This window comes from Lagopus leucura, unplaced genomic scaffold, assembly GCF_019238085.1.
Source record: "Lagopus leucura isolate 7727_CA_CO unplaced genomic scaffold, USGS_WTPT01 205-0_obj-0_obj, whole genome shotgun sequence".
In the NCBI taxonomy this organism is placed as follows: Eukaryota; Metazoa; Chordata; class Aves; order Galliformes; family Phasianidae; genus Lagopus; species Lagopus leucura.
Genome location: NW_024966268.1, coordinates 1 through 11,694, shown reverse-complemented (window position 1 = coordinate 11,694; position 11,694 = coordinate 1). Strand labels below are relative to the sequence as shown.

General features: G+C 62.1%; 2 protein-coding genes across 2 annotated transcripts; both read right to left on the bottom strand.

Annotated features, from left to right (window-relative positions):
• Positions 1–2,019: 2,019 nt before the first annotated feature.
• On the bottom strand, positions 2,020–8,196 carry RUSC1 (RUN and SH3 domain containing 1). Its single transcript, XM_042893055.1, is given in 10 exon segments — positions 2,020–2,618; positions 2,731–2,856; positions 3,203–4,193; positions 4,468–4,514; positions 4,605–4,710; positions 4,826–5,000; positions 5,186–5,262; positions 5,982–6,080; positions 6,590–6,846; positions 6,848–8,196. Coding segments are annotated over 10 exon segments (3,243 nt in total). The 5' UTR covers positions 8,044–8,196; the 3' UTR covers positions 2,020–2,449.
• Positions 8,197–8,785: 589 nt separating this feature from the next.
• FDPS (farnesyl diphosphate synthase) lies at positions 8,786–11,593 on the bottom strand. The gene is made up of 8 exons (XM_042893054.1): positions 11,437–11,593; positions 11,263–11,343; positions 11,055–11,177; positions 10,788–10,876; positions 10,482–10,554; positions 10,272–10,349; positions 10,064–10,198; positions 8,786–9,149 (listed from the first exon to the last, which is right to left on the bottom strand). The coding sequence occupies exons 2-8, from the start codon at positions 11,308–11,310 to the stop codon at positions 8,949–8,951; spliced, it is 747 nt and encodes a 248-aa protein (XP_042748988.1). The 5' UTR covers positions 11,311–11,343; positions 11,437–11,593; the 3' UTR covers positions 8,786–8,948.
• Positions 11,594–11,694: the final 101 nt, after the last annotated feature.

Here is an 11,694-nt window from a genome sequence, read left to right as displayed (position 1 = left end):
TGCCGGACCCGATGGTTTTAAGGCCTTTTCCAACCTGGGGGATTCTATGATTCTGTTCTACAGGGAGCTGTGGCAGGTTGGTACACATTTGGATGGTGGTAGGACAAGGGGGAATGGGTGTAAAGTGAGACAGGGGAGGTTGAGGTTGGATATGAGGAGGAAGTTTTTCATCCAGAGGGCGGTGAGGCACTGGCACAGGTTGCCCAAGGAGGCTGTGGATGCCCCAGCCCTGCAGGCATTGGAGGCCAGGCTGGATGTGGCTCTGGGCAGCCTGGGCTGCTGGTTGGAGACCTGCACACAGCAGGGGGTTGGAACTGATGGTCACTGTGCTCCTTTGCAACCCAGGCCAGTCTGTGATTCTGGGGGTCTCCATGAGTCTCAGTGGGTCTCTATGTGTCCCCATGGGTCCCACTGGGGGATCTGTGGGGCTCTAAGGGAATCTGTGGGTCCCTATGGGTCCGATGCTGCACACAGCAGGGGGTTGGAACTGATGGTCATTGTGATCCCAGGCCAGTCTGTGATTCTATGGTTGCTGTGGCAGGTTGGTAGATTCTGATTCCAGAATGCAGAGCCCAGGCACTGCTGTCAGCCCCACGCATCTCAGTCAGCAGATGTCAGAGCGGTGGTGTCACACACGTAGTCTGAACCCAAAGCAATATTTCCACCCCTCCACCTCCCCATTACCTAAAGAATCATCTGGAAAGATGAAGAGGTGTTGGGAGCATCAGCAGGACGAGGGGAAATGGCTGGAAGCGGAGGGAGGGCAGCTGGAGGCTGGGGCTCAGGGAAGTTGTGTGCTGGGAGAGCAGTGAGGGGCTGAACAGCTGCCCAGAGAGGCTGCGATGCCCCGTCCATCCCTGGAGGGCTTGGAGGCCAGGCTGGATGGGGCCCTGGGCAGCCTGGGCTGCTGTTAGATATGGAAGTTGGCAGCCCTGTGTGCGCTGTGGGGTTGGAGCTGCGTGATCCCTGAGCTCCCAACCCAAACCATGTTGTGTTTCTTTGATGTGCTGCTCGGCCACGTGGAGCACAGAGTGCAGCAGCAGAGAGATGGGGATGGGGAGCCCTGCATCCTTTCTTGGGGTCCTTGGAGGCATCTGCAGCCCCGCACTCCCTGACACTGCTGGCACCAAGGGGCCGCGGTCCTCACAAATCCTCCTTTAGGGACTTGCTATGGTTCAAAAGTAATTTCTGGGCATAAAATGTTTTTTGGAGGAATTCAATAGCATGTTGAGGATTCGTTCTGATGTAAATCAGTTTTTCTTTCCATTTCCTGGCCTCTGTGGCATTGTTAAAATGCCGTGCTTGTCCCATACCCTTGCATTGTCCCTTTTAAACCACAGGTACCATGCCATAGATTCAGTGCTTTAAAAAACAGTAATGGAAAAAGTACCTGGATTAATCTCCTGCTGCTTTGACCTCATTTCAAAGTCCAGAGGCGGTCGTGGCATTCAATCAAACCTACTTAGGGCAATCCAGATAACATTCCAATTAAGATGCAGCATCCCTCGTCTAAAAGCCAAAATTCCAGAGAGATAAATGAAAATGAGAACAGAATAAAAACAGATCGGCTTTATCCTCAAAGCAGGACGCTGCTTGTGTGCTCAGCGATGGCTCATCTGCCACCGGAGTGGAAAGGGGCTGCTGAACGTGCTGGGAGCAGGGAGCAGAGCCTGGTCAGGGCTGTGGGCCTGGGCTGGGATCCCCTGCACTGCAATCTCCCTCATGCCATCGTTGGACTCTGCGGCACATCCACGGACCGGGGAGCCCCACACAGAACACAGCAGTTGGGTGCAAATCCCCAAGTCAGGAGAAAACCCTGAAATCCCCTCCCTCAGAACAGCACCAGGTTTGACCCGGATGCTCACATTGCACAGGGAAGGAAGGGCTTCACCTGAGCAGCCGAGCTGCACGTGGGGACCAGCAGCAGAACAAACCCACAGACAGCAGAGCTTCAAACACAGCCAACCTTTGGAGCTTTTCCCATCCCCATGTCCACACTGACCGCAGCACCCGAGCACACTGAGTCACAGCCTTTATTTCCCCCGGAATGAGCATCTTCCCGTGGTTACAACTATTTACAGGGCGTTGGGACGGCGTGGGGTGCTTGGGGCCGGCCTGGGTCAGCAGCCCTGCGGCAAAGCGGGGCACGTGGTGGCAGCGATGGGACACAGGGACAGAGCTTGGGACTGAGAGCAATGCACGGGGATGGGGACCCTGGTGGCCCTCACACGTGGGCAGCAGCTGAGGGAACACGAACAAGAGCAGATCCCGACGAGGGGCTGTGGTGAGGTGGCAGCAGGGCTGTGACAACAGCCGCAGGAGGCGACTGCAAGGAGCAGCGGGCCGGCACTGCAGCAAGGAGCCCTGCAGAGCATCCAGGCCTGGAGGTGGTGGAGATGGGGCAGGGATGGCACTGCTGCAAGCTCAGCTGCTTCCTCACATCTCCTCCTCACAAAATCAGAGACGTGTAGCTCACAGGAACGAGGCCAGTGCTGTTTCCATGGCAGCAACGGATCCAGTCTTCATCCACGGTGGAGAGCAGCTGCAGAATGTCCCCTTTTTGGAAGCTCAGGTGACCGTCAGCAGCACCGGTGTGGTCACACAGCGCCCGGACCGCTCTGCGCAACAAACACCGCTGTGGATCTGTGCCCCAGGGACCCCCCTCAAAAAAAAACCCAAACCCACCACCCACCAGCCGTTCTTTCAGCCCCAGGCAGAGCCCTGCATCACCTGTGGGACTGCGGTGAATCAGGCAGCTGCTTCTCAGGCTGTTCTGGAGCACGGCTCTTCTCGGCCAGCCCCTTCACCACCACGGCCAGGACACGGGAGCTGGGCGCCAGCCAGCTGGAGGGTCTCCTGCACAAAGCAAAGGAAGCCACAAGCTCGTTTGGGAATGCCTTTCCTACCCAGCTACAGCCACCGTATGGAAAAGACCACGAGCCAGCGAGTTGCTGGGGCTGTGAGCGCGTGTGTATGCAGTTGGATGGGACGAGGCACTGTGCAGTGATGGGGACACTGAAATTTTGCTCCTGACTGCAGCCCGGAGTCGATGCCGTGGCGTGTGCACAGGGCAAGCATGCTTGTCAGGCCAACAAGCTTAGTTCTGGTGATCTGGGAGGTGGGGAGGACCGCGATAACGCCGCTGAGCACCAACCATGAGCTTCTGCTGCTCCCCACCCCTGCCTGCCCCACTGGGTCTCACCTGGATCTCACTGAGATGGCGTCAGGGCTGGGAGGGGAGCTCCTGGCAGAGGGGCTGCTGGCTCCAAAGAGTCGGCCCAGCCAGCTGCCCCTGTCGGGGCCAGGACTGCAGGCCCCTGGGTCAGGAGGTGCAGCCTGGCTCCTGCTTGCACCAGGCTGTGGAGAAGCAGCCGGAGGTTTCTCTCCAGCAGCTGGACCGGCTCCAGTGAGCAGGACGAGGTCTTCGGGGGAGGAGGTCGCAGAGGTGTCAGCACTGCTGCTGGAGTTGGGACTGGAGAGTTCAGGGATAGCTTTGGTCTGAAGCAGCTGCAGCTCAGTGCCTTTAGGCTCTCTTGGAGGGGTTTGGGGTCGAGCCGCCTGGCCAGGGCTGGAATCCCCCGCAGCCGTCCGCAGCTTTGTCCACCAGACGAAGGGGAATCTTTCCTTGCTGGGAGCAGTGTAAATTCTGGAGGCCTGGCTCAGCTGGGCCCACCAGCTGCTGGGGCCAGCCCTTGTATCCCAAGGGCCTGCCTCGGGCCTGACTGCCCCCGGGAAGCTGTCAGCTCCCAGGAAAGCACGGCTGAGCTGGTCGCCCCAACGCAGCACGTGCTGGAAGGTCTGCTGCAGGGCAGCCCCCACCTGCGGGCCGGGCAGCGGGCTGTGCACAGCTGCTTGGCAGTGGGAGCGTGGGCTCTCCTCTGCTGCAGGTGCCCTCCCCAGAGTATCGGGAGGCAGCTCGTCTTCCAGGCTGGCCCCCACGGCACCATTTTGGCCCTCCAGTGGCTGCGAAGCCCCCTGAGCAAAGCGATGGGCAGGAGATGGGGGTGACTCCATCCGCCGTGACAAAGGCCTTATGTCCACGGAGAGGTGATGGTGCTCGAAGAGCAGGTCGAGGTGGAAGGTCAGCACCGAGAGGGGCTGGAGGAGCAGCAGCAGTTCGTCGGCGAGGTGGGGGAGAGGGCCTTGGCTCAGAGCAAAGAAAGCCGTAGGAAAATACAGCACGGAGATGACACCTGCAAAATACGGACGGCGCTGTAGGGCTGGAAAATGTCCCCATCCCTTACCCAAAGAACCCTCCCATGCCAGCAGGTCAAAGAGGGTTTCACTGGTTCCAAACTGGTCGCCCCGATCGCCCTCATCCAGTAGGACAGCCATGGAAATCAAGGCCCTTGTCCACTGTGGAAATCCTGGCCAAGCTTTGTGTGTGGAACGGGTACGGGAGGTATCACCCTGCCTCTACAAACACCCCAAGGGTCTCGTGACGTGGTGGGGGGCATTGCGTCCTACCTGGGCTATTCTGCAGGTGTGAGACCCACTGCTCCAGCTGCTTCGTACTGGACAAAGTAAAAGAAACCCAAGTTAGAGTTCCCAGGACTCCGCTCCAGCCTCCCATCACAGCAGGGGCAGCCTGGGCCAGCACTCACTTCAAAAGGCCAAGGATAAAAGCATGAAACTTCTGCCTGGTGCTGCTGAGAGGGGCCAGCCCGGCCACACGCCAGCACAGGTTGTGGAGAGAGCGGGCGTTGGGGCCTGCGTGATACAAAGCATGCAGAGAATCACTGCTCTGGGTACAAACCCTCCCCAGCCAGTGGCCAGGCAGGAAAAGGGCTCAGAGGTGCTCGTCCCAACGTCTCCCCACACCCACCTGTCTTCACGGAGGCTTCCACCACACTCCAGGGCGAGTTCCTCCTCTGTCCTGTGATGACATCCTTCTGGAAGGGCTTCAGCCCGTCCTCCACCAGACCATAGAGCGCAGGGCACAGGGTGTGCAGCAGCAGGTAGCCCACGTCAGGGCTGAGCCAGCTGTCCCCCAGCTGAGCCTGAAGGCAAGAGGCAGCAGTGTGTAGAGACAGGGAGAGAAGGGAGGGAGGAGATAACGGGATCCTTCCCGCAGAGCTCCTTCTGAACTCCAGAGATGGGGAACTGGGGTATGATAAAACACAGAGCCACTGCCAAAGCCCCCAGAGCCCCTCCTCCCTTCAACCCACCCAAGCTGGGCCCTCACCTTCTGCACCAGGTTCCGTGCGGAGCTGAAGTGGGCGATGACTTTATCCACAGCGGTGCTGACAGCAATCAGCAGAGCTGACAGGAAGGAAAATGTCAATGCAATCAGATGCACCCCAACCCACCCCCCGGCCCGGACAGACCATGGGGGAGTGCGGGGTGTCCCTGTGGGGCCCTGCAGCTCCTCAGGGCTGCGAGGGGGCTGTGATTAAGGCAGGGGGAAGGGGCACAGGCTGCACTGAGGTTCTCATAGGTCTCAGGAGGTGCCCAAGGGGTCACGGGAGATGCCTGTAGGCTACAGGAGGTGCCCGTGTTTCTCAGGAAGTGCCTGCAGGCCTCAAGGGGTGTCTGTAGGCCCCAGGAGGAGCCTGTAGGCCTTAGGAAGTGCCTGCAGGCCTCAAGGGGGGCCTACAGGCCCCAGGAGATACCCACAGGGCTCAGGAGGGGCCCATAGGCTTCAGGAGGTACCCCTAGGCCTCAAGGGGCGCCTGTAGGCCTCAGGAGGAGGCTGTAGGCTGCAGGAGGGGTCCGCAGGCCTCAAAGGGTGCCGGTAGGCCCCAGGAGATACCCACAAGGCTCAGGAGGTGACCCCAGGCCTCAAGGAGTGCCTGTAGGCCTCAAGAGGGGCCTGCAGGCCTCAAGAGGGGCTCCTGCAGGCCTCAGGGGTGTCCGTAGGCTTCCGGAGGAGCCTATAAGGCCTCAAGGGCTGCCCGTAGGCCGCAGGAGCTGCCCCTCTGCGGCCCCGCAGCTCCGCCCACCCGCCCCTCCCAGCCCTCCGCCCCGCAGGGCCCCGTTACCTTTCTTCTGCTCCGCCAGAGCACCCCGCCGTCCTTCCGGGCCGTCCCTGTGGGGCTGCGCTGCGCCCGGAGCTCCGGCGGCGGGTGGGGAAGGCCGGGCTGCGGGAGGGGCCGGGACTTCAGGGAGGGCGCGGGGCTGCGGCGGTCCGATGGGGCACGCACCGCGCCGAGAAGCGGGGCCGGGGCCGGGCGGGGGCAGCTCGCTCATGGAGCCGGAGACCGCGGGGAGGGGAAGGGCGGAGGGGAGCGGGGAGGGCAGGGCCGGGCCCGGCGGCGCTCGGGGCCCGCCCAGGGCATTTCCCTGCGGGTTGGACGGGGAGAGGAACGGGGGAGAATGGAGGACGGGAGAAGGGGGGAGGGCAGCCCCAGACCCCGCACACCGCCTCTGCTTCCCGAGCAGCCGCTGCCGCAGAGCTGAGGGACGGGGAAATGAGAGCGGCTCGGCCCCGTCCGGCGCGGAGCAACGGAGCAGTGACACGAGGCATTGTACAGACCCGTGCAAAGCCCCGATCCTTTAGCCCCCCGTGTCCCAAAGTTCTCCCACCCACCCGCTGCTGTGGCTCAATGCCCCAAAAACAGGCACCCCCAGGGCTGGCTGTGGCTCTTACCCTCCTGATGCGTCTCCTCTCCGTGCTCAGCCTCTCCCGACCCCCGGGGGTCCCCACCAGACCCCCCACTCCTCCAGGTCCGGGTGTCGCAGTCAAAGCGCTCCCCAGGGCGGCTCTGCGTGGGCAGCTCTGCATCCCGCGGCCGTCCCTCCGCGATGGGCTGCAGGGAAGGTCGGGGTCTCCTCCGTGCCTGGTGGTTCTCAGGGGGTGCTGGCAGCCGCCCCCCCAGCACCGCAGGTGACACCCAGCTGGAGCCCCCCCGGGGGTGCGGGTGGGCGCTGCGGGGCCGGCGGTTTGGGTTTGTTGGAGGCACTGCGGTAGCGCAGCTCCTTGAACGTGGTGATCTCCCTCTGCACGGAGCTGGAAGGCTTCACCCCCCAGTCCTGCTGGGGCTGCGTTGGGTCCTGGCTCGCAGTGCTGGGCAGGAGCTCGCTGTGGGGCGGCAGCTCGGTGTCGGGTGAGAAAACGATCAGCCAGTCGCTTCGATCCACCCTGGCTGGGATGGGAGCGGTCCCGACGGTGTTCTTCTTCCTCTTCTGGGCGAGCTCATGGAAGGAGGTGATGTTCTTCTTGGCTGCATCTCTGCAGAGCTCAGCGCCGGGCTCGGGTGCTGCTGGCCTCGCGGGCAGGGCGGGCCGTTCTGCTCCGTGCCCATTGAGGAGCTGCAGCCGCCTCTTGGGCCGCGGTGGGATGGGAGGAGGAATGCTGCTCAGCCGTGGTTTGGGAGCGCTGCTCAGGTTCTGCTCCCAGCTGCACGGCACAGCTGGTGCCGGTGGTGCAACAGTGGGGTCGGGCAGGGGGTTGCAGTTGGGGTCGAGGTCGATGGAGCTGGCTGTGATCTGCTGCACGGCCGCACTGGGAGAGGCTTCATTGTACTGTGAGTCGAGCGAGCTGCTGCTGCAGAGGCTGTCGGGGCTCTCTCCAATGAGGTCCTCCTCTCCCTGGAGCGCTGCTGGGTTGAGGTTGGCGTCTCTTCCATCACCTGCCCCAGGCAGCAGCTGTGCATCTTCTGCAGGAGCTGCACTGGGCGGCTCTGTAGGGGACTGGGACCTTTCTGCTGAGAACCCTCTGTAGTACACAGACACCGGCGACTCGTCCAGGCTGAAATCCGAGCAGCTGCTGACCGAGGAGGAGGTGGAAGGCGGATCAGAGGGGGAAACCACCTCCTCCCCATCCTGCAGGTGGGGGAAATCCTCCGGAGCCGCCTGGTCCTGCAGGCCCAGCGTCACGGGCAGCTCGGCGTGGGATTCGCAGCAGTGACATTTCAAGGAGGGGTTGTTGGAATTGGCATCTACTTGCTCACAGCTCTCCCGACAGCTGCTGCAGCACTTCTGGTCCCCGAGCCCCGCGGTGTCCTGAAGCTCCGGGTGCCGGGAGAGGTGCAGCCCCAGGGAGATGTGCTGCAGGTGGATGTGGTTGAGGTTACACAGCAGCCCTTTCTTCGGAGCCAGCATGACGCCGATCCTGCTGGGAGCAGCGGGGCTCCGAGCAGAGCCGCACGGCGGTTCGGCTCACACCATCCAGCTCCTCCCAACGCCGAGGGCCTTTCCGTGCCTTGACAGCAGCGCAGACCTGGAGGAGAACCGACACGGAGCCGGGATGCGGCCGCTGATCTGGGAGGCACCGAGCGGGGATGGGTGCGGGGCCGCGGCGCCGGGATCGCTCCGGCAGGCAGGGAGCGGCTCCGAGGCGCCGTCAAGGAGAAAACGCCCTTGAAACGTCAAGCGGAGCCGCCGCCGTCCACCGGCCACGGGTGAGGAGCCCCAGGAGGGCTCTGAGGACGGAGCGTCGCCGGGCAGAGGTCCGAACCACGCGGGAGGACCCCCCGGCCGCAGCCATCACCGCAGCGTGCCGCATTGCTCCGAGCATCCCGACGCTGCAGCGCAGCGCTGCGGGCGATTCGTGCCCTCACGGGGCCCCATCCTTGGAACAAACCCCCCCCAGGGCCCTGAGGCCACCCCTCCCGCAGCCCCGGAACCCACAGGGGAACCCCAGCTCCCCCCCCTCCCCCCAGCCCCGCTCACCGCTCCGCGTTGCGGCGGCTCCGGGCTCTGAATGCGGCGGGGAGGAGCCGAACCGAACCGCCCGCCCCGCTGAGCGCAGCCCCCGTCGGGGGAGGGGGGCGGATGGAGGGGGGTGGGGGGAACGATCCGCCCTCAGCACCGCATCGTCATCACGACCAGAAAGAGGCAGAACAGCAATAAATTACGTTTATTGACACACAGACTGACGGCACCGAGATGGGCATGAGAGACCCGCAACCCCGGAGATAACGGGACGGGGGAAGCACCGGGTCCGGGGCTGCAAAACCACCCAACGCAGAGCACCGAGCACAGGGCACAGTGCCGGCCCCAGTCCCTCATTTCTGGCGTTTGTAGATTTTCCGTGCCAGACCGAGGAAGATCTCCTTGGGGAGGCGGTTCGAGTGCTTCTCAATCAGCTCCTGCAGGCGCCGGTAGCTGCTCTCCTCGTATTGCTGGAACGCAGCCCTCATCCCCACGGTCTCATAGAGTTCCTTCACCTTTGCCACCTTCTCGGGCTCCTTACGGCCGTAATTCTCCTGCAAACACAACACAGGGAGGTCGAGGGGCTGCGTGGGGCCGCTGCAGCTCTGTATGCTGGGGTTCAATAAGGCTTCAATAAGTTCAATAATGCAGCAGCGGGGTCGGGGCAACTCAGGAGGCTGTGGATGCCCCAGCCCTGCAGGCATTGGAGGCCAGGCTGGATGTGGCTCTGGGCAGCCTGGGCTGCTGGTTGGAGACCTGCACACAGCAGGGGGTTGGAGCTGATGGCCGTTGTGGGCCTTTGCAACCCAGGGCATCCTAGGATTCTGTGATGATTCTATGATTATGGCACCCTATGGATCCCTATGGCATCCTATGGATCCCTATGGCACACTGTAGGGTCTAATGGCTTCCTATGGATCCCTATGGCTCCCTATGAATCCTTATGGCAACCTATGGGTTCTCTGGGCAGCCTGGGCTGCTGGTTGGAGACCTGCATACAGCAGGGGGTTGGAACTGATGGTTGTTGTGGGCCTTTGCAACCCAGGCCATTCTATGAGTCCATGATTCTTTGGGTCCCTATGGCACCCCATGGGTCCCTATGGCACCCTATGGATCCCTATGGCACCCTATGAATCCTTATGGCACCCTATGGGTTCTGTGGGCAGCCTGGGCTGCTGGTTGGTGACCCTGCACACAGCAGGGGTTGGAGCTGATGGCCGTTGTGCTCCTTTGCAACCCAGGCTATGAGTCAATGATTCTATGGGTCCCTATGGCACCCTGTAGGGTCTCATGGCTCCCTATGGATCCCTATGGCACCCTACAGGTCCCTATGGCACCCCATGGGTTCTCAGGGCAGCCTGAGCTGCTGGTTGGCGACCTGCACACAGCAGGGGTTGGAACTGATGGCCGCTGTGCTCCTTTGCAACCCAGGCCATCCTGTGGTTGTGTGATGGGGGCTGGGCTGTACCTCCAGGAGCTGCCGCTGCTCCGGTGTGACGCGCTGCAGGCACTGCACCACCAGCCAGCTGCACTTGTTGTCCTGGATGTCTGTGCCCACCTTCCCCGTCAGCTCCGGGTCCCCAAAGCAGTCCAGGTAATCATCCTGCGCAGGGATGGGAAGCTCAGCCCCACAACTGCTGGGCAACACGCGGGGTGAGGGGAGGGAGGGCTCCTACCTGGATCTGGAAGTATTCCCCCATCTCCAGCAGGATGGCTTTGGCATTCTCGTGTTCTTCCTTACTGTCAATCCCAACCTCAGAACGGGGAGGGAAAACCAAAAAGCTTTCAGCATCCGTTTTTTACCCCCTTTACGCTCTGTAGCAGCCGCCCTGCTGGTCGGAGTGGCGCCGAGTGTTGGCAGCCCGACCCCTTCCTGCAGAACTCACCATGTACATGGCAGCAGCCACGGGGAGGTAGAAGGAGTAGAAGGCAGTCTTGTACTTGACGATGGCTTTGTACCTGTGGTGGGGGGTGGTGCTCAGTGGGAAAGGCCCTCGAGCTGCCGCTCAGCACAGGAGGAAGGCAGCGTCTCCCTCTGAGCCACCACCGGGTCCTGACACTGAATGAGGTTTGTTGCCCAAAGATGACAGCAGTGAGTTGGGAGCCGCCTGTCTGCTCTGCAGCCTGGAAGGGACAGCAAGCAGAGCCAACCACAGCCAGGCCAGCACTGCCATCCCCTTGGGTTTCTTTACCTCTCCTCACTGAATTGACTCAAATCCACTTTGGAAATGGGAGCTGTGATGAGGTCCAGCATCTGCCCGAGCTCAGTCTGGTAGGCGGTCTGAAGAGGAAGGGTTTTATTCACTCAGTCCCCATGAAAACAACACAACCCTCCACTTCCAGCCCAAACTCAGCTCCTCCTACGCCTGGAGGAAGGACACAGCCCAGGACTGGAGGAGAAGCCTGAGATCTGAGGTGGGTCAGCCCCAAGGAAAGCCGGGGGGTCCGGGGGGCCTCACCTGCAGGAAGAGCTCCAGCAGATGCACGTAATACGGCTGCTGCCCACAGTATTTCTTCAGCATTCTGTACACAGAGGACTCAAGGAGGAAGGCATCATTGATGGCATCCAAACCGATCCCCTCCTGCACCGGGGGGGGGCACAAAACGGTCACAGCCCAGCCAACCCTGCAGCCCCCCCAGGCTCAGGGCAGCCCCCTCCGCTCCCACCTTCTTATACCAGCACAGCTGCCCCCGGCGCGTCAGGGACTGATCCATGATATCATCGGCCACCAGGAAGAAAGCCTGGAACTGCAAGAGGTGCTGCTGTTGGGGGGCTGCCGGGGGGCGGAGGGACCCCAGCACAGCCCCAACCTGCAGCACAGCCTTCAGCTGAACGCTCACCAACTCGATGCACCAACCCACGGCCAGAGCACGCCGCAGGCTCTCAGCATCCTTCTGCCCCGGCCCCGACAGCTCCCGGAACGCAGCCACCACCGTCAGCCCTCGGTTGCATTTCCCACCTGGAGCGTTGTACTGCAGAACCTGCGGGGAGGGGCGGTCAGTGGGGGCAGAGCTGATAACTGCAGCTCCCAGGGCACATCGCTCCCAGCACCCAGTGATCCCAGCACCCAGTGATCCCAGCACCCAGTGATCCCATTG